This window comes from Geotrypetes seraphini, chromosome 9 (genome assembly GCF_902459505.1).
Source record: "Geotrypetes seraphini chromosome 9, aGeoSer1.1, whole genome shotgun sequence".
NCBI classification, from domain to species: domain Eukaryota; kingdom Metazoa; phylum Chordata; class Amphibia; order Gymnophiona; family Dermophiidae; genus Geotrypetes; species Geotrypetes seraphini.
In genome coordinates this window covers 28,905,454-28,926,948 of record NC_047092.1, presented here as the reverse complement: position 1 = coordinate 28,926,948, position 21,495 = coordinate 28,905,454, and the positions used below count along the sequence as shown (strand labels likewise).

The window sequence follows — 21,495 nt, the reverse complement described above, 5'->3', positions numbered from 1 at the left end:
CGGTTTTCTGTGAGCTGTAGCGACAGGTAGGAGTGTGCATGCGCGGCTTAGGGTTCTGTTTTTCGCTCTGCCATGCTCTCTGCTGCTCCTTGCTGTTTTTCAGTCTGGCCTGCTCCCTGCCGTATTGTATTTTTTTCGTTGAAAGACGCGGCGGTTACTCCTCTCACGAGATCATGAGAGGAGCCACCGCCGCGTCTTTCAACTAAAAAAATACAATATGGCAAGACGAGCAGGAAGCAGGCCAGACCAAAGCTCCAACTTTAACTGCCAGTCTGGCCTGCTTCCTGTTGAAAGACGCAGTGGTGGCTGCTCCATTATTGCCGTCGCCGCGATGTACGGACCCCAGGTAGGAGCCGCATGCCCCTACAGTACTCTCTCCCTTCGCCGCAGCCATTCGTTCTTTCAAAGACGCAGCAGTGGCTACTCTCACGATCCCCGCCTGCGTCGGACTTCCGACGCAGTTGGGGATCATGAGAGGAGCCACCGCCGCGTCTTTCAACTAAAAAAAAAAAATACTCGCTTTTAAAATCTTCAGGCGCGAGCAGCGGCTTGCCGCACACGCCCTGACCTCCAAACCCCCCTGCCGGCATCTATTTTTCCTCCTCCTCCCTCTCGCATACTCACAGCGTTTAAATGAAAAGCGCTGCGCTGTGCTGCCACTGGCCTCACCATCTCCTTTCCACTGCGGCCCGCCCTCTCACAACTTCCTGTTTCCGCTAGGGTTGGCCGCACTGTAGAGAAGACACCGAGGCCAGCAACAGCGCGGTGCAGCGCTTTTCTGTGAGGCAAGTAAATTTCTGTGGGGCATATGCAAAGGGGGAGCAGAAAATGAATGCTGCTGGATGGGGGAGGGAAAAGGAAGGGAACAGGGGGAGCAGGCAATGGGTGGGTGCACAGGGAAGAGAGGGAATGCTGCTGCTACACAGGGAAAGGGGAAATGCTGCTGCACAGGGAAGGAGGGAATGCTGCTGCTGTACAGGGAAGTGTGGGTGAATGCTGCTGTACAGGGAAGGGGGAATGCTGTTGCTGCTACACAGAAGGGGGAATGCTGCTGTTGCTGCACAGGGAAGTGGGGGAGGGGGAAAGGGAAAGGGGGCCAGGGAGCAATCTTGGTTTGCTTTGGGGGGAGACAAAAGGGGGCCATGGAGCGAGACAGAAAGATAGGCAGGCAGTGCACGAGAATGAAAAACAGACACACAGAAAGACAGCAGGCAGGGAGAGAAACAGAAATAAAGAAACACAGACAAGCAAAGGGGGCCAGGAAGAGAAACAGACAGAAAGAAAGACAGACAGTGGGAGGGAGAGACACAGAAAGAAAGAAAGACAGATAGACATATTCTAGCACCCGTTAATGTAACGGGCTTAATGACTAGTTATAGAATAAAGCGTAAGTTGGCATACATGCACCTGACTTTAGCCGTGAGCACCTGCCATGTCAAAGGCTATTTTATGTGCGCAACTGCCTGACCCACCCTCTGTGTAGTTGTGTACTATAGCATTTAGGCATTAAGTTTCTAAAATAGCATCAAAATGTAGATACGCACATACATAACTACAAATCAATGCCACTTAGGTGCTATTATTGGTACTTAAGGCCAATTGGAGTCTAACAATTACATTAGGACTGCAACTGGCACTGATGTATAATTTGCATGTCTAAATTTGTATACTAGTCAGATATTTGGGTGCGTAACTTTATAGAATCTGGGGTATTTTCTTCAACTCCTGAGACGCCATTACAAACTTTTACTTCTTCCACAGCGATTGTTTGACTTTTTCACGCTTAGGAAGATAGAGCTGACAGATTTGAAAAGTTTTCTGTCGCCTAGTCAATTGAATCCAAGTATTCCCCGCTCCTGACGAAGACGACGAAACGGAGCTCTGTCGAGTGGCAGTACTTTTTTCAAACAATATCGAGCTAAGTACTCCTCAGTGCAGTATAGTTTTTATATAAATGTTTCACGAATGAAGCGGCATTATGAACTGTTTGCAGAAAGATGAACTGTGATGAATTGTTATGAGTATCATATGAATTGTTAGGAAGAAACACAAACTTATTAGGAAGAAGCATGAATTTTTCATAGGATTCTTACTTTTTTTCCATTTATATTTTTTCCTGGCATTTATTTCAGCTCAATGAAATGTGTAGTTTTTGCATATTTATTCATATGTGTTTTCATGAATTATCTATTTATTTATTTATTTATGTATGTGTTTATCTATTTATTTATAAGTGTTTTCACAAATTTTTGATAATCTGAACATTTGGGGGTTTTTCTTATGTATGCTTTTCTTAAGAATTATGCACTATTTTATGTTTACATTCACTAGTCTATGATCCTCATGAACTTTTTGCAATACATTTTTTAAGCACTTTATAGCTATTTTATGTGACATTATATAACTTTTAGAGCACTTTGAGGGGTCTTTTTATACTAGTGTGCATTTTTGATCAATTGTATAAGTTAACATTTACAGCACTTTAGATTGGAATTGTTACTAAGAACAAGATAGGGTAGATTCTTGGGAGTTTATAGAGCTTAATTTATATTGTTTGACCTTGATTTTATTAGTATTTGATTTGCACGGTTTGCACACTCAGGACAAAATGATGTATAAGGCAACACTCATTTAGACCTATGTCTGGTGCTGGTCACCCATGAGTTGCTGCCTGAGCTCATAAATCCTTTGTTTACATTCTAAGAGCTCATACTGATGTCCGTTTATTCATAGTATTTGGAATAGGTTTCTATTTCTGCAAGGCCAAACACTCTCCCCAAGGATTAAAACAGTTAGCCAATTATAGATTATACTATATATTGGACTTATTGTCAACTGCTGAGTCTGTAGGGTTATATATTTTTTTTGTGCTGGTATTTGCTTCAAAACAGTTGATTTAAAACTGTAAATTCCACAGGAAGAAGCTGCACTTGCCTGCTGGATGAGTAATCATAAAACATTCGGTGAGCATGGATTAGACTGGGGTTTGAGAAAGCACTGGATTGACATCTGAATGGCACTAAATTCAAGAAGAAAAACTTTTTCTGGATAACAGAAAATGGCTTAGGTCTGCCATTTTTTCCACATATTGGGAGTTGTTTTGCTAATGAGTTTTCATATAAAAACTGGTATATTATATATAGGGGAGTCCCTGGACATCGTGTACCTGGACTTTAGCAAAGCATTCGATAGCGTACCACACCGCAGGTTACTGAGCAAGATGAGTTCTATAGGATTAGGTAACACATTGACGAAATGGGTTGGGAGCTGGCTTGGAGGTAGGCTCCAAAGGGTGGTGGTGAACGGCACCCCCTCCGAAATGACGGAGGTGATTAGTGGAGTACCACAGGGCTCAGTCTTGGGCCCAATCCTATTCAACATCTTTATAAGAGACTTGGCAGAAGGGCTTCGAGGTAAAATAACATTATTCGCCGATGACGCCAAACTGAGTAATGTAGTGGGCAAATGCACAACAGACGAAGATTCAGTGCCCGACAACATGATGCACGACCTACTCCTACTGGAGCGATGGTCTAGGACATGGCAACTCAACTTCAATGCCAAAAAATGCAAAGTTATGCACCTGGGCAGCCAGAATCCATGCAAGTCTTATACCCTTAATGGCGAGATCCTAGCAAAAACGGTAGCAGAACGAGACTTGGGGGTAATCGTCAGTGAGGACATGAAGTCTGCCAATCAAGTGGAGCAGGCTTCGTCCAAGGCAAGACAAATCATGGGCTGCATACGAAGGGGTTTCGTCAGTCGTAAGGCGGAAGTCATTATGCCATTGTATAGATCCATGGTGAGGCCCCACCTGGAATACTGTGTGCAATTCTGGAGGCCGCATTATCGCAAGGATGTGCTGAGACTGGAGTCGGTGCAAAGAATGGCCACCCGGATGGTCTCGGGACTCAAGGATCTACCATACGAAAAACGGCTTGACAAATTACAGCTATACTCGCTCGAGGAGCGCAGAGAGAGGGGGGACATGATCGAGACGTTCAAGTATCTTACGGGCCGCATCGAGGCGGAGGAAGATATCTTCTTTTTCAAGGGTCCCACGACAACAAGAGGGCATCCGTTGAAAATCAGGGGCGGGAAACTACGAGGTGACACCAGGAAATTCTTTTTCACTGAAAGAGTGGTTGATCGCTGGAATAGTCTTCCACTACAGGTGATTGAGGCCAGCAGCGTGCCTGATTTTAAGGCCAAATGGGATCGGCACATGGGATCTATTCACAGGGCAAAGGTAGGGGAGGGACATTAAGGTGGGCAGACTAGATGGGCCGTGGGCCCTTATCTGCCGTCTATTTCTATGTTTCTATGTTTCTATAGTCAAATGAGATCTTAAATAAGGGCCAGAAACCACCACAGATTCTATGGAAAAATATGATGATCTAAGAATACAAATTTGAATAAAACTTATCTACCAAAAAGAACCATTCTGTCTCTATAGTAAAGATAGACAGCAAGTTAGGCTCTTAGGGGCCTTTTTACTGAAAAGCAGTAGTATTTTGCAGTTACCATGGGTTAATGGCTAAAATTAATGTGCAGTAACTGCACAGCCTATATGTTAATTGTTGACAACATTATCAACATTTTTCCATTCAGTTAAATGCAGAGAAAAAATTTATTTGATTCTTGACATACCACTTCTATGGTACAACCAAATGGCATTAACTGCACATTTATCTGTCGTATTAATGGTTAACATAAAGAAAATTGCTCTGCCTTAGCTGTAAAGCACATTTCTTGTCTCTGTTAGCAAACATATTGATTTCCACATTAACTGTAACTTTTAAGATACATGTTAACTGGAAGTGCACACTAATTCTGCACTTACAGCCAACATTGGCTTAGTAAATTGTAAATTTAAGTAAAACTATTGAATATATTATTTCAAAATTCTAAAAAATTTTTGCTAATACATGTCAATTTGAGTAATTAATGTAAAGATGCAGACTCTCTGAAAACACTGCAGCTATGTCCAACATTTTTCATCTCCCCTTTCAAAATACTGACAAAACTAGTCACTTCTCAAATCCATATTAGTGGTGCCAAAAAGTGCCCTATCTTATTTCCATAGCACAAAAAAGCATGATCATAATACTGCAGTGCTACAGTGGCCCTATGATATACATGTGTTATTTTCAAGTTACTCTGCTGATTTAGGCTTTACATGTGGTAGGGATAGATCTTTTTGATCCCTTTAAAAGAAGCACAACTAAAGGGATTATGGTTGGAAAAACTCACTACTCTGGATTATTCTCTATGTTGGTCCAACAAAAAAAAACTAAAATCCTACAAAGAATCCTATTTGAGGAATAAAGATTGTGAGAAAAGTATGCAGAGCTTGGTTATGGGATTCCTTCCAACCCCTCCACACACACATGCGTGTGGCATGTATCTGACTTGAGAAGGGAATGAGCAGCAGGGTAGTCTCCGAGGGAGAACAAGGAAAAAACAGTTGGAAAGATGAAATTCCCTATTTCACTATATGTAGCTTCTATGTTTCAGAAATTGGAACAGCTTTTCTGATAGAAATATATAATAGCATGGGGGGAGGGAGGGCACTTTCTCTAGAAACCCCATTCTGATATGGCCCATTTTCTCTTTGTATATCACTGGTTTTCTGATGTCAAATTCATCCTATTCCGTTATCTTTTCAGTTATTTTGCCCCCATCCAGATTTCTCAACTTTTCCTTATATAATGTTTTCCCAATTACTCTTGGATTAGAATGAATAAAAACCACATACTATGATCCTTAATTTTAGTAGACTTACCATTGAGGGGCTCTCTTCTTTTCTCTGTTAATAAAGAAATGAGAGGGTCAGTTAGGTAAAATCAGTTTATTCTTAAGCAAAACGCAAAGCTGTATTTTATTTTTCTAAAACTTTACTGGAAATTTATCTTTGTAGAGACAAGTACCATAGTTTAAAAAAAAAAAAAAATACAAACATGGACATTCCATTTAGAGAGTTAATACATTACATTTATTGACTTCTATTCCGCCTTAACCATTCAGTTCTAGGTAATTACAATAAGAGGTATCTGGACATTTCTAGAGTATTTCACTACCTTCCCTCTTGTTTTTCCCCTCTTTTTGTACTCTCTCTTGAACTAAAAATTGTAACTTCTCCCCGCTATCCCCATGACTCATGTTTGTCTTACAGTTAAAAATTTGTGTATTGCCCTGTTAGTTTCACAACCTATCATATATAATAAAACGCTAAGCGCGCATGCGCACTCGTGCCACGTGTTCCCTGATCTGTCGCGGCAGCACGAGTGCGCATGCGCACCAGACAAGCTTCCCTGCTCTCCACCTCACAATTCGGAAGTTTCTTTAGACGCTGACGATCGCCTCCACAAGCCTGCTCCCAGCCAGCCGACGATCGCCTCCACAAGCCGGGACTGGGGCACAAAGAGCGCCTCCTTCTCCCCCCCGGGACGAACCGAAAAACTGATCCCGCCGCCCGGGACCCGAGTCCTTTGCCACTCCACCCTTCCCTTCCCATGGACCCGACTACGAACCTTGCGATTCCAACGTGTGCAGCAGTCTTCACATGCTGCTTCGGGCCCTTCTACTGCTCTGATTTGCTCTGCCGCGTCTCTGATGATGTCATCATGGACGTGCCAGAGTAAATCAGGGCAGTAGAAGGACCCGAAGCAGCGTGTGAAGACTGCTGCACACGCTGCTGGAATCACCAGCTTTGTAGTCGGGACCGCGGGAAGGGAAAGGGGGGTAGAGGAAACGCTAATGCTGCTGCACAGGGCACCCGTTAATGTAACAGGCTTGCTTTCGGGAGGGGGTAGGGAGACAAAAGGGGGCCATGGAGAGACAATCAGGCATGGAACAACAGATAAATACAGGTAGGCAGGGGGCCAGGGAGAAAGACAGAGAGACATACAGAAAGAAAGACAGGGGGCCAGAGAAATACAGATAGGCAGGGGGGCCAGGAGAAAGACAGAGAGACATACAGAAAGAAAGACAGGGGGCCAGGGAGACAGATAGAATAAACACAGACAGACAGCAGAGAAAGAGAGAAAGAAACCTCCCCCACACACAAACACTAGCCAAGGATAGAGAGAGAGAGAGAGAGAAAGAATGACAGACAAGGGGCCAGAGAGACAGACAGAAAGAAAGACAGACATACATCTGTTCTAGCACCCGTTAATTTAACGGGCTTAAAGACTAGTGTTTTTATAAAGCTGTACATCGCTTAGTTAATTGAATAAGCGATTTATCAAATATTAATAAAAACTTGAAAAAAAACTATCAAACACCCACTTCAAGTGTTATTTAGAAAACTGAAAGTGTGCATTTAAAAAAAAAGGGGAAAATCTGACATTCCAATAATGGCTGTACACCAGTGGCATAGCCAGATGGTCAATTTTGGGTGAGCCTGAACCCAAAGTAGGCGGGACTATTTTTTCCTTCCTTGTCATCCCCCAGCCCGTTCAGGAGTTGGATTCTTACGAGACCATAACAGTGTTAACTCAAGAGCAACAACCTTACACATGGAAAAAATAACACTGTAAATATTACACCAGGTCCTAAAACACTAATACACCACCTAGTGAGAAAACAGAACAAATAGGGACTGCTACAAGATCTCTACACAGAAACTACATGCTAACAGAAGACCATACCCTGACCACACAGACAGACCCTAAACAAATATGAAATAGGACCACAGATCAGTAATAGAGATACGAAGGCAAAAAAATTTGAAATGAAAACCTCAAGTCAGACTCTGCACACACAGCAATACCAGAGAAACAGAAACGGAAATGCAAGATATCAGAGATGCATTACTTCTCCCAAGCTGTCATGGTCCAATTGATAAAATTGAAAATAAAATATTTTTTTTACCTTTGTAGTCTGAGCATTTTATTTTTTCTATTCGATTTGGTCTGCATCACCTCTGCTTTTCCTGACTTTCCAGTGTGTCCTATGCATTTGACATATCTTTTCTCTCCATGTCCACCATCCATCTTCCTTCTGCATCTCTATCTGTCCTGTCCAGCATCTACCCTATGTGTCCCAGTCTCTTTGCTTCTCCCATATTCAGCATCTGCTCTCTGGCCCCCTATTCCTCCCCCTGTAATCATAATTGCCCTTCTGTGTACTAATCTCCTCTCTATCCAGCATCTCCTAATGTCTCTGTCCCTATTTTCTCTCCATGTTCAGCACCTTTTCTCTGTGCCTCTTTCCCCTCACCTCTCTCTTCTATTCCACCTACATACTCCTCCCATCCTGTGACTAATATGTATCCCTCTTTTTTTCTTGCTCTTTCCCTGCAGTCTGCATATCTCCCTCTCCATTACCTCCCCACAGTCCAGCAGCACCTCTCCTTCTCCTCCTCTGCTCCCAGTACAGCAGTACATATCCCTCTCCTCTCTCTCAGGTCCATCAGCACCTCTCTCACACCTTCCCCACCCAAGCCTAACAGCACCTCTCTCCTTGCTTTGTCCTTGGTCCAGCAGCACCTTCTTCTCTCTCATCTCCCCAGGTCCAATAGCACCTCCCCCTCCCTCCCCATCATCCCAACCTAGGCTTGCAGCACATCTTCCTCTCACCTCCCCTCACCCAGTTCCAACAGTATCTTTCCCTTCCCCACTCTGAGTCTCTCCCCCCTCCTCCATCCAGCAGTACCTTTCCCTCTCCCATTCTGAATCCAGCAGCACCTCTCTCTCCTCCCTCCACCCAGGTCCAGCAGCACCTACCCTTTTCCTCCTTTGCCCCAATCCAGCAGCAACTCTCCCTCCCCAAGTCCAGCAGCACCACTCCCTCCCCCTGGTCTAGCAGCACCTCTCTCTTTCTCTCCCTCCATCCCCTGCCCCAGTCCCTCTCGCCCAGCACCTATCCTTCATACTTTTCTCCATCGTCCAGCAGCACCTCCCTTCTTCCTGCTCTTCCGCCAGTCCAGCAGCAATTCCCTTCTTCCTGCTCTTCCGCCAGTCCAGCAGCAACTCTCTTTCAATCACCCCCTCCAGGTCCCAAAAGCAATAGCTCAATCTTCTTTTCTGCCCCAACCAGCAGCAGCTTATCCATCTGCTCCTCCCAACCAGCAGCAGCTCCTCTCACTTTCTGTCCCTCCCCTAATCTGGGTTTTTTTTGCCTGCAATGCTGCCAGTCTAACACAGTGCAGCGATTCAGCCACTTGCTTGCCTTGCCGTCAAAATTTCACTAGGCTGGAAAGAGGAAGTTATATCACCGGAGGTGGGGCATGGCCTGGCAAAGTCCTAGAGACAGACTAGCTGGCAGGCTGAATCGCTGCATGTTAGACCAGCAGCATTGCAGACGAGTAAAGACAGATTAGGGGAGGGAAAGCTATTTGTCCATAGCTGTAAGAGACGGAAGGCAGGCAGAAGAGGGAAGTTTTCCAGGTCAGCCACCAGCAGCATGGAGGACCTGCTGCTGGTGGCCTGTGGCAGCTGGATGAACAGGCTTGAGAACAAACTGGGTGAGCCAGACCCACTTGTGGCTACACCCCTGCTGTACACTCATACACAATGTATTCTATTCTACAGACATTGTGTTAAATTAAAGTCTTTTGACCCAAGATATCTGAAGCCCAGAAGAGGTTATACTGTTTAATCATGACTAGCAATTTTAACCACCTCACTTGCAGCATAGTGACCCAATGAAAACATTTTCACCCAGGCATAGCCCAAGCTCATTTAACACCTTTGGCAAACCTTCAGCCTTGTGCCCTTTACCCCTGCATCCATAGGAGGGCTCAAGGCCATAACCCCCCTTTTCGTATCCAGCATATCCTCTTCCCCTCCATGCCTCACTCCCCAAGGTGGCCAGCATCCCCCCTTTCCCCTTCAACCCATCCTAGGTTGCGGGCACCACCTCTCCTATACTCCTCCCCCCCACACACTCAGGTCCAGTATCTCTTCCCTTTCTCTCTCTACCCATCTACCCTGGCTCCAGTATATCATCTCCCATTCCTTAGCCAGCCCCAGGTCCAGCATATTCTCCCTCCCTCTTCCCTTCCCAATGCTGTTCCTGGCACCCTACATCTCTTTTGGGGCCATTCAAAAAGTACTCTGCACCACTGCAGGCTTTCCATGCTCAAGCACTGCCACATTTCCTGACAGGGTGCAGCAAGACAAAGATCTGGCACCAGAACAGAGTACTTTTGAAGCAGCACTAGAAAAGTTAGGGCAATACGAGCAGTATTGGGCAGAGACTGGCAAGATGATGCTGGTCAACAAGTTAGGGAAAGTAGAGAGAGATTGCTCTTCTGCCATATCATTACGCAATATTCCCTCCCAAAAAAAATGCTACTGCTCTGTTGCCTAGCCTGGCCCTGTTTTGTTTTTGCTGGCACTTAACTGAGGGTAAAGGTCATATTGACATGATTTGATCTTTCCATACAAACAATATCGTCTTCACTAAATGATTTAAATTCAATGCAAGTTTCCATATGACCTCTTAACTACCTATAGGGCTAGCAGCTTGTCAAGACATATGGGGAAATAAATCACACAATGCTTGAAATAAAGAAACTGTGATGGCATGGTGGCTCAAGTGACAACTGTTGTGCACTGCTTTGCAGAATATATTGATTTGAGCTGGGTCGTCCATTCCTTAGGTCATATGGGTCCTAGAGTATGGATGAGGATGCTGAGATGGCAACTTTCATAGCTCCAAAGGTGATGCTTAATGGCCAAATATGGGGCCCATGATTGCAGGGGTGTATAAGGAGTCATGATGCTTAAATTTGACTTAAGGACTGCCATTGCAATGAGCAGACAAGAAGTTGGGAAGGGATATAAAATAGGGGGAACATTTAAGAGTAGTTCTAAATGAAGGCTTGTGAAGTCAGATCCCAGCCCTGGTTCCCACTGAACTGGAAGTACAAGGGTGCAAGGGGGAAATTGCTGGATCAAAAAATATTGACAATTGTGGAAAGTTTGCTAATATTTTGAAATTTAGTGTTAAATTTGTTTTACGTAATCAGGAAATCATCATGTAGGTCACAAAGGAATCAATTTTATAACGGCATGCCTACAAAATACTCTGAACACAGCCTAAGCTTTTGGCTCTCAGCTTAAAGTCTCATTGGCATACCATCATGAATACTTGCAAGAAAATACAGCAGAGGTGGACTTTGTACATTTGGCACTGGTGGGAACACAGAGCTTTAGGTGGACTTTTTTGCACAACTGAAAACCACTATTAAAGGAATGCATTGTCTAACTTCTACTAGAGATCAGAAAGCAGCAGTATAAATGTGTGATGTATCCACATATTTCTCCCCCATAGAGCGGGAAAGCAATGTTACTTACCGTAACAGTTGTTATCCAGGGACAGCAGGCAGCTATTCTCACTAGTGGGTGATGTCATCCGACAGAGCCCCGATACGGACGTCTCACAAGCATGTCTTGCTTGAAGAAACTCAGAAGTTTCGAGATGCCCGCACCGCGCATGCGCCAGTGCCTTCCCGCCCGATGGTCCGGGCGTGTCTCCTCAGTTCTTTTTCTTCCGCGGAGCTGAGAAGTTTACTTCAATTCTGCGCCCATTGAATCTGTTTTTTTTGCCTTCTATTCTGCCGCGGGTTGGGTTTTTTTTGGCTCTCCCGTGCATTTATTTCTTTCTTTGATTTCTTTTTTCAAAAAAAAAAAAAAAAAATTTCTTCGTCCGACACCAGGTCGGCCGCGTGGCTGAGGCCCCGCGCCTTCGACCTTGCGGCGGAGATTTTCCGGCCTATGTCCCGGCCGATCACTGGTTTTAAAAAGTGTAGCAAGTGCCAGCGCGCGATTTCGCTTACGGACCCGCATCAACGCTGCCTACAGTGTCTGGGTCCGGATCACCTTCCGAAATCGTGCCGGCCTTGCTCCACTCTGACGGCGCGTGCATTTAAGCGCTGCTGTCTGCTGTGGGAGTCCATGTTCAAGATGGAAGCTTCATTAGATCCTTCAGCTTCGACATCGACTGGTGCTTCGACCCCGTCAGCAAAGCCCTCTGCCTCCTCGGCTGCTTCGGGCCTTCTGAAATCGGCATCGTTCACGCCGGTTTCGGCCTCGACCTCGGCGCCGGTGCCTCCCTCCGTCTCCTCGGAGCAGGTATCGACCCCTACAGTCCCACCGGTGGTGCTTAAAGTGCCGAAGGCTGGCAAGCAGAAGCACACAACACCGAGAGAGCGTGGAGACCGTGCGGAAGGGCCCCCTTTTGGTGCGGATCCCTCCATATCGGCTTCGCTGAAGTCCCTTCTAGAGGCTCAGTTTGTGGAACTCATGTCTACCATGGGACCCTGGCTGATTGCCTCGATCCAGGGTGACCTCCAAGTTCCGGTTCCGAGGGGCGGGCCGCCCCCTCCTCCTCCTCCGCCGCGCCGCACAACCTCGTTGCTCGGCGAGGAGGAGCGGCGGGCGGTGTCCGACTCGAGGCGGTCCTGTCGGGGCTCTGTCGGAGAGAATACCTGCCTGCTTGTCCTGGGATAATATATGCTGCGGATTCTTGCCTGAAATGTGGGAGTGACAATGCTACATTGAGCCACATATTCTGGAACTGTCCTGCAAAGTTGCAGTTTTGGCACAGGTTGCTGATGATATCTGAGCTTTGGACCAGGTATATCCACGATTCCCCAGAACTACTGTTTGACAAACATAACATTTTCTGTACTGGGAACGGTGCTATTTAACTTATTTATAAAATGATCTGGAAATTGGAACGAGTGAGGTGATTAAATTTGCAGATGACAATAAACTGTTCAAAGTTGTTAAAACGCATGGTAGATTGTGAAAAATTGCAGGCAGACCTTAGGAAATTGGAAGACTGGGCGTCCAAAGTGGCAGATGAAATTTAATGTGGACAAATGCAAAGGATCTGGGTGTCATCGTAGACAATACGATGAAACCTTCTTTCCAATGTGCGGCGATGGCCAAAAAAGCAAACAGGATGCTAGGAATTATTAAAAAAGGGGTAGTTAACAAGACTAAAAATGTTATAATGCCCCTGTATTGCTCCATGGTGCAAGCTCATTTGGAGTATTGCGTCCAATTCTGGTCTCCTTATCTCAAGAAAGATATAGTGGCACTAGAAAAGATTCAAAGAAATGCCACCAAGATGTTAAAGGGGATGGAACTCCTCTCATATGAGGAAGACTAAAATGGTTAAGGCTTTTCAGCTTGGAAAAGAGACGGCTGAGGGGAGATATGATTGAAGCCAACAAATCCTGAGTGGAGTAGAACGGGTACAAGTGGATCGATTTTTCACTACGTCAAAAATTACAAAGACTAGTGGACACTCAATAAGCTACTGGGAAATACTTTTAAAACCAATAGGAAGAAATATTTCAGTCAGAGAATAGTTAAGCTCTGGAATGCATTGCTAGAAGTTGTGGTAAGAGCGGATAGCATAGTTTTAAGAAAGGTTTGGACAATTTCCTGGAGGAAAAGTCCATAGTCTGTTATTGAAGGACATAGGGGAAGCCACTGCTTGCCCTGGATCGGTAGCATGGAATGCTGCTACTCCTTGGGTTTTGGCCAGGTACTAGGGACCTGGACTGGCCACCGTGAGAACAGGCTACTGGGCTTGATGGATCATTGGTCTGACTCAGTAAGGCTATTCTTATGTTACCTTAGGGTATGAAAGGTTTCATGCAGCAAGCTGTGTTGATGAAAAAGAAATCTACACTGCTTTTGTGGATAACAGTAACTGTTCCTACTATTCTGCTGTGGTGACTAAAATTGGATTTCTCTTTTGATAGAGAGACTGGAAGTATGTGACCTGTCCACATTAATGCCAACTGCCCACAGAAAAATCTTGAATATATTGTAATTCCAATGTTTATAAGATTGTTATGCATGCTAATACTGAAAATGATGGTGGAAGGAGGCCATTGATTGGTTTGGTTTGTATCTGTTGAGCATCACTGTATTTATTTAGTATAATTGTATTGTTAGTATCATGATACTTATGTTGATTGCTCCACCTAATAAAAATGATTTAAACATAAAAACAGTGTGCCTCACTTTTGTACTTCCCCTATTTGTCTTATTTTCTATCAACTATTTTATTTCTTATTCTTTTTCCTTTATGTTACATAAGTTCTGACTGTCGAGTGTATGTTGCTTGTATTGTTTCCCCGAAAGTTGTATGGATTTTAGCTATGTACATCGCTTAGAAGTACGATTAAGCAATTAATCAAATTTTAAATAAATCTTGAAACCTCAATGTAGACATGTTTATAAAAATTACCCCAAAGAAAGTACATACACATTTACACCGATTCTTGTGGAGGGAAATGCTTGTAAAAATAGTCTTAAATGTATGTGTTTCTAATTTACTGTACATGCACAAGTGTTAATCTCATCCCCACTCCACCTATTCTCTGCCCCTGGAAATGGAGATGCATGTTCTCATGCAAAAGCAAGCATGTTCCTGTGTGTTACTTTAGTGTATATACAGGTATATCCTGGACAATTTTGTAAGAATGTAAAATATTGTTCTGCACACAAGTCTAATCTAATCTAAATCATAGACTTATATACCGAATCATCGTCTAAAATGAAGATCTTGATTTGATTTACATAATTAGATTACATAAAAGATCTATTGGCGCTCATTGGAACTATTACCTAAGAGATACTGAAGCAGATAAGTTTTCAAGGCTTTACGTAAAATTTGAAGAGATAGACAAATTCTTATGTAAAATGGTAATTCATTCCAAATTGCAACAAATAAGTATGGAAAGGAACGGGAAATTTTGCTAGTAGACTTTATTCCTTTTAAGGATGGGAAGGAGAGTTTATATATCTGAGATGTTCTTGAACCTGAAGATCTCCAAAACATGGTGAACAGAAAATAGTTTATGTTTAACAGGAAAAATGTTTTTAAATGATGTTTTAAAAAGCATTGTTTAATAGTATATTTAAAAAGTCTAGATAAAATTTAAAAGAGGAATACATTTATGTTTCAAAATCATGATTTCCAGGGCAACTATCGCAAATATATGGTTCTATGGTTAATAAATATGTAAAATCAATTTCTATCAAAACAAAAATAAGCAAACATCAAGTAAATATATCATGCAAAAGAACTCAAGAATCTAGGACACAAAACTTCAACTTTTACACAATTTAAACTAAAGATCTCCATCTGGTGGCTTAATAGAGCAAGTGCTTGAATCCTTCACTAGTATTAAAGCATGGTAAGGTTGGGGGGAAAACCTATATTTGATTAAAGCAGTGGTTCTCAACCAAATCCTAGGGACACATCTAACTGGTCAGGTTTGTAGAATATCCATACTGACTATGCATGGATACTTATAGATTTGCATACAACAGAGTCAGTGCAAGCAAATCTCTCATGTACATATTCAATGTACATAGCCTGAAAACTTGACTGGTTTGTTGTGTTCAGAGAACTGGATATAGAACCATCGGATTAAAATGAATGTAATGTTGCTGTGGCAATACTGAGATTCTTGTCAGGAAGGATTAATTTCCTCTAAAGGCAAACACATGAGGCCTTACTCGTGACTAAGCCTTCAATTTATTGACCATGACTTACAGTAACTATGTTTGTATTGCTTTTTTCCTCATCCTTAACAGTTCAATTTGAAATTTCTTCTTGCCAAATTTCTGATTTCAGAATAAGTCATTCGTTGTTTACTGAAAATGTATAATTTAGTTTGGATTTTTTATGCTTTCAGGCAGACTTCCTGGGTCACCAGGCCGCACAGTGGTATAAATTATTATCTGGCTATTTAAATAAGAAACCAAAAACTGGACTTAGAGATATTTGGAGCATTGAGATTAAGCATCAAATTAGTGCGTCTCAATGGCCACATATTTGGTCCTGGAGGATGAAGTGTACAATGTCTGCATCTATGAGGCAAACATGGTTTTTCCTGTTGCATAGAGCACTTTGGACCCCTGTTCGTTTACAAAAATTGGATTGCTCTAAGTCTAATAGATGTTGGCATTGTCATCTTGAAGCTGGAACTTTAGATCATTTATTGTTTTATTGTCCATTCATTAAGGCTTTTTGGGAGTCTATTTGGGATCAAATATATTGTTTGTTAGAGAATCATGTAGCATTGTCATATGACACAATTTTATTTGGCATGTCTATGAGAGCTAAATGTCAAATATCTGCTAATAATAACAAGCTTTTATTGATATTAATAAGAGTTGCCATCCAACAAATAACACATAATTGGAAGGACTGTAGAAGACTGAATTATTGTTTTTGGTGGTCTTCAGTTTGTCATGTGTATAAAATGGAAAGAGCGTTGGCTGTTCAAAAAGGTTATTATAATAAATTTAAGGATGTGTGGGGACCTTTATTAAATTATAGTAATGAGTAAGTTACACTTTTCCCAATCTTAATACACATGTGGATTTTTGGGGGGGATTTCTTGTTTTTCTATTAAGAATATATAGATGATTGTCGTAAGATACTATTGTTATGTGGTATATATTAGCTGTATATGAATTTGGGAGGGGGTGGGGGTTAAATCTTCTTGATGTATGATATTGAAAATTTTTCAAGTGATGTTGTATTATATTTGGTTGATATTTACTGTACACTTGATGTAAGTTTAAAAATGAATAAAGAAATTATTAAAAAAAAAAAAAAAGAAAATGTATACTGTAAAATATACAGTCCTTTTCTGACAAACCTTTCAATTTGAAACATTTTTCTCCCCACTTTCTTTCCGTTTCTATGCATCTCTTCAAGAGAGGGGGAGAAACCCAAAACTAGCACCTTCACAAAATTCTGCATATTTTACAGACGTGGGCAATTCTATGCAAATTTTGTACTGTGCCGTACTCTCCAGTAATATATACAAACTGAGGCCCAGATTCTCAAAACTTTAACGTGGGTGCTAAACTGTTTTCAGAAAGTTTAGTCTGCATGCAATTTTAGTGGCAGATTATTAAAACGGCTTATCTCTCTCTGTCTTTAGCGAGCTCTCAGGTAGTCTCCAACACTGCCATGCAAATAGGCTCTTCAACATTAAAATGAGCACCCCGGTGGATTTTTTAAAATCGCCAAGCTATTTTCTAAGAGTGGCATCGGCTTTTGCCGACAAAAATCAGCGACTGGTCCAGGGGTGCCAGTACAGCGACAGCGGGAGAGAGTGGGCATCTATCCCGCTGCTGCCCCCCCCCCCCACTCGCAGCAGGATAGATGCCCACTCTCTCCCGCTGCTAAGTAAACAGTACACCCAGCAGCAGGATAGATGCCCACTCTCTTCCGCTGCCACACAACACCCCCCCCCCCCACCCCCACCTCTGACCCCTCTCCCCTTGAATTAGAAGGCTGACCGGAGGGTTACCTACTTTCCAATATTCAGATATCATTATACAACATTACCTATTGGTCTTTAAATTTTAAGAGTACAAAAAAAACCAAAAAACCCCAATCAACTTACCAGTTCGTCTTTGCTGTCTTCCAATCAAGTCTGTTACAGTTTTCCTGAATTTTTTTGCTTCTTCTTCACTAGCAAAATTAAGGCCAACTTGATATGTCTGAAAGAGATGATTTACAATGAACAGTTAAGTCATTCAAGCCTAAGAGACTTTCAAAAACCAGTCAATTAGGGCAAGGATATGTTTTCCTGTACTAAATTGCTTAATGTTGAAGTAATTGGGTTGAATAAGGGACAAATAAGAATTGTGATTTCATGCAACAGCTACCAAAACCAAAAGAAGACTGCAGACTGATATGTACAAGATGCAGGCTATGTGGGCCCTTATCTGCCGTCTATTTCTATGTTTCTATGTTTCTAATCAGCTTCTTTGACTGGGTAACAAAAAAACTAGATAAGGGAGAGTGTCTAGATGTAATGTATCTGGACTTCAGTAAGGCTTTTGATAGCATCCCACACCGTAAACTTTTGAACAAGATGAGTTTGTTGGGGCTAGGAGAAACATTAACTGCATGGGTTAAAGACTGGTTCAGTGGCAGACATCAAAGGATGGTGGTAAATGGTACTCCCTCTGAAAAGTCAGAAGTGCACAGTGGAGTACTGCAGGGCTCGGTCTTGTGTCCAATCCTATTTAATATCTTCATACGAGATCTGCCTCAAGGACTTCGGGGTAAAATTGCATTATTTGCTGATTACGCTAAATTATGCAATATAGTGGGCGGAGGTACCGTACGCGACACTATGACACAGGACATACTTTTACTGGAGCACTGGTCTACTATTTGGCAGCTGAATTTTAATGCCAAGAAGTGTAAATTTATGCACCTTGGTAGCGGAAACCCATGCAGAACATACACTCTGAATGGTGAGACCTTAACTATAACTGTTGCAGAACGGGACCTGGTAGTAATCATTAGTGAAGATATGAAGACAGCCAATCAAGTGGAGAAAGCCTCATCCAAGGCTAGACAAATGGCTGGGTTGCATCCGGAGAAGTTTTGTCAGCCTCTATACAGGTCCATGGTGAGACCACATCTGGAATACTGTGTACAATTTTGGAGGCCACATTATCAGAAGGATGTGCTGAGAATAGAATCGGTTCAATGGTTGGCCACCAGGATGGTCCCAAGACTCAAGGATATCCTATATGAAGAACGTCTAGGTAAGTTGCAGCTATACTCTCTCAAGGAACGCAGAGAGAGGGGTGACATGATAGAGACGTTCAAATACGTTACTGGCTGTATTGAGGTGGAAGAAGACATCTTTTTCCTTACAGGACCTACGGCGACAAGAGAGCATCTGCTAAAAATCAGGGGTGGGAGATTTCATGGTGACACTAGGAAGTACTTCTTCACCGAAAGGGTGGTTGACCATTGGAATGATCTTCCACGTCAGATAGTTGAGGCCAATAACATGACTGACTTTAAGAACAAATGGGATCAACATGTGGGTTCACTTCATGGAAGAACTTAGGGGGGAGGGTTATTTGAGTGGGCAGACTTGTTGGGCCAAAGGCCCTTTTCTGCCTTCATATTCTATGTTTCTATGTTTGTTGTACCAAATATTTAATGCGGTTACTGATATCACCTTTTAACAAACCAAGGGACCCGACACGGTCTGTGTTTCGGAGAACACGCCTTCTTCAGGGGTCCATGGTTGATAAGGTTTAAGATAAATCGCAATTTAAATTTGGTATAAAACAAACGCCTGTGTAGACAAAATCACAAGCCGACAGTGCAACGCACAAAATGGAAGTCAAACCAAAACTCCCTCGAAGAAGTGCAGCAAGTTCGTCAAACAAGATTTTTCTTTGCTGAAGCTATGCTGGCTGGTCCTCATCAGATTGTGTCCGTCAAGGTGATCAATGATGCAATCCTTTATCAGCGCCTCTGCCATCTTTCCCGGTACCAAGGTCAGACACACCGGTCTGTAGTTTTCTGGATCTTCCCTTGAACCTTTCTTGAAGATCGGCGTAACATTCGCCACTTTCCAGTCTTCCAGAATCCTTCCTGATTTGATCAACAGATTGGCTATTAGTTGAAGCAGTTCAGCTTCATTTCCTTGATTACCCTCGGATGGATGTCATCCGGTCCTGGGGATTTATCATTTTTAAGCCTATCAATCTGCCTGTATACCTCTTCTAGACTGACCATCAACCCTGTCAGTTTCCCGTCTTCGTTTCCTGCGTATACCCTGTCGGCTCCCGGTATGTTGTGTATATCCTCTTCAGTAAATACTGACGCAAAAAATGTATTCAGTTTGTTGGCTATGGATTTGTCCTCCTTTAGCACTCCTTTTATTCCATGGTCATCCAACGGTCCCACCGCTTGCTTTGCGGGTCGTTTCCCCTTAATATATCGAAAGAACGACTTGAAGTTTTTTGCCTCCTTGGCTATTTTTTCCTTGTAGTCTTTTTTAGCCCTTCTTACCGCCTTATGGCACCTGCTTTGATGTTGTTTGTGCTTTTTCCAGTTTTCATCCATTTTTTGACCTTTTCCATTCCTTAAACGAAGTCTTCTTAGTCTCTGGTCGCCTCCTTCATCGCTTTAGTGAGCCACGCTGGCTCCTTGTTCTTTTTCCTCTTGGATCCCTTGTTGATAAGTGATATATCCCAATCTACCTAAACGACCGTCTCTACCAAACTACATCACCCAGACATAGAAAAACACACACCCCTTTCACACACCCTCCAATCAAAGAAGTCAAACGGAAAAAACTGTATGACAGACTACTGGCAACAAAAGCAGCAAAACTGGATAACCAAATCTCCAACCTACTGATAACCACCCCCGAATACAAGATCTTCAGAAAAGAAATAAAAACGATACTCTTCAAGAAATCACTGAATCACTCTTAACATATCAATTACCTTCCATCCTCCTGCCTTCACCCCGCCCCACAGATACTACCAGATCTTCTCAATTTCTCTTGAATTCACCAATGATCTACTGTATCCCACCATTTATATCTCTTTTTGTAATCCGCCTTCTCAACTTCTCTTGAATTTACCAATGATCCAATATTGTAACCCACCTTTTATAACTCTTTTGTAATCCGCCTTCAACTGCAAGGTAATGGCGGAATAGAAATCTCTAATGTAATGTAATGTATATATAGATTTTGCGCCTCATCAATAAGAATATTAAAGGAAAACATTAAACTAAATTTGTCCACAATCTAGAGAGATTCATGAAAAGGAAACATTACAAAGACAATAAATATTTAAATATAGACACATCATTCCAGCTTATTTTGCCAAACCAGCCATTGTGGTTTCTGGAACAGTTACAGTTAATTCTTTTCTGGCCACAAGAAATTCAACAAGTTGCTTGGGTTCAAAATACATGAAAAACCTATTTTCATATTATATCACATAAGAACAAGGAAAAGGTAAATTAAATGTCAAATCCAAAGCTTGGGATCTAGGCCTCAAAGCCCAAAATTCCTATTGTCATTTCTGAGTAATTTTAGATATATATCAGGAAATATATACATTTTTGAACCCAGAAACTTTTTATCCATAACACAAAAATAAGATTTTAAGTACCAGGGATCTATCCTATTCTAGAGCAAAAGTCACCAGCAAAGTGGTTCTCTGAGTTACCACCTCATGGGAGGTTTCCAGAAATTCTGCAACACTCATAATGGATGGATTTCTTTCTTGAACAAAAAATTATAATGTCAATACTGTGCTTTAACAGTAGGTGGCAGTCTCTGATGGAAATTTTAAAACCTCACATGTATTTGTGAACCATCTCAACAGAGGATACCAAAACAGACTTAAGAAAAAGTAAAAATCACAAAGTATTTTTGCAATCATCAAAAAGCTCTTCTCCCAAACGGAATATTAGCTAAATATGACTTGAAGATTGATGTCCATATCTGAGACTCTGAGCCATGCTAGAGGTCTCATTGCCACCGGCATGACTGAAGCTCTAGATCAGGGGTGCCCAACACGTCGATCGCGATCGACCGGTCGATCGGGAAGGCAACGCCAGTCGATCTCGTGTTGCCGTTCCAATCGGCCGGCCGATCAGCCTTCCTCTCCCCAAGGTTCCCCACCGGAATCTCCCCAAGGTTCCCCATTCTTGCTG

The 21,495-nt window shown here is 42.6% G+C and overlaps 1 protein-coding gene across 2 annotated transcripts in view; it reads right to left on the bottom strand.

The window, feature by feature from the left end:
* The window catches only part of WASL (WASP like actin nucleation promoting factor), a 117,567-nt gene that overhangs the window by 35,947 nt on the left and 60,125 nt on the right, over positions 1-21,495 (bottom strand). For both annotated transcript variants that reach the window (XM_033958672.1, XM_033958673.1), the window contains exons 4-5: positions 17,405-17,501; positions 5,786-5,809 (exon numbers count right to left, since the gene is read on the bottom strand). In XM_033958672.1, coding sequence (XP_033814563.1) covers positions 5,786-5,809; positions 17,405-17,501 — 121 coding nt within the window. The remainder of the gene's footprint in view (positions 1-5,785; positions 5,810-17,404; positions 17,502-21,495) is intronic.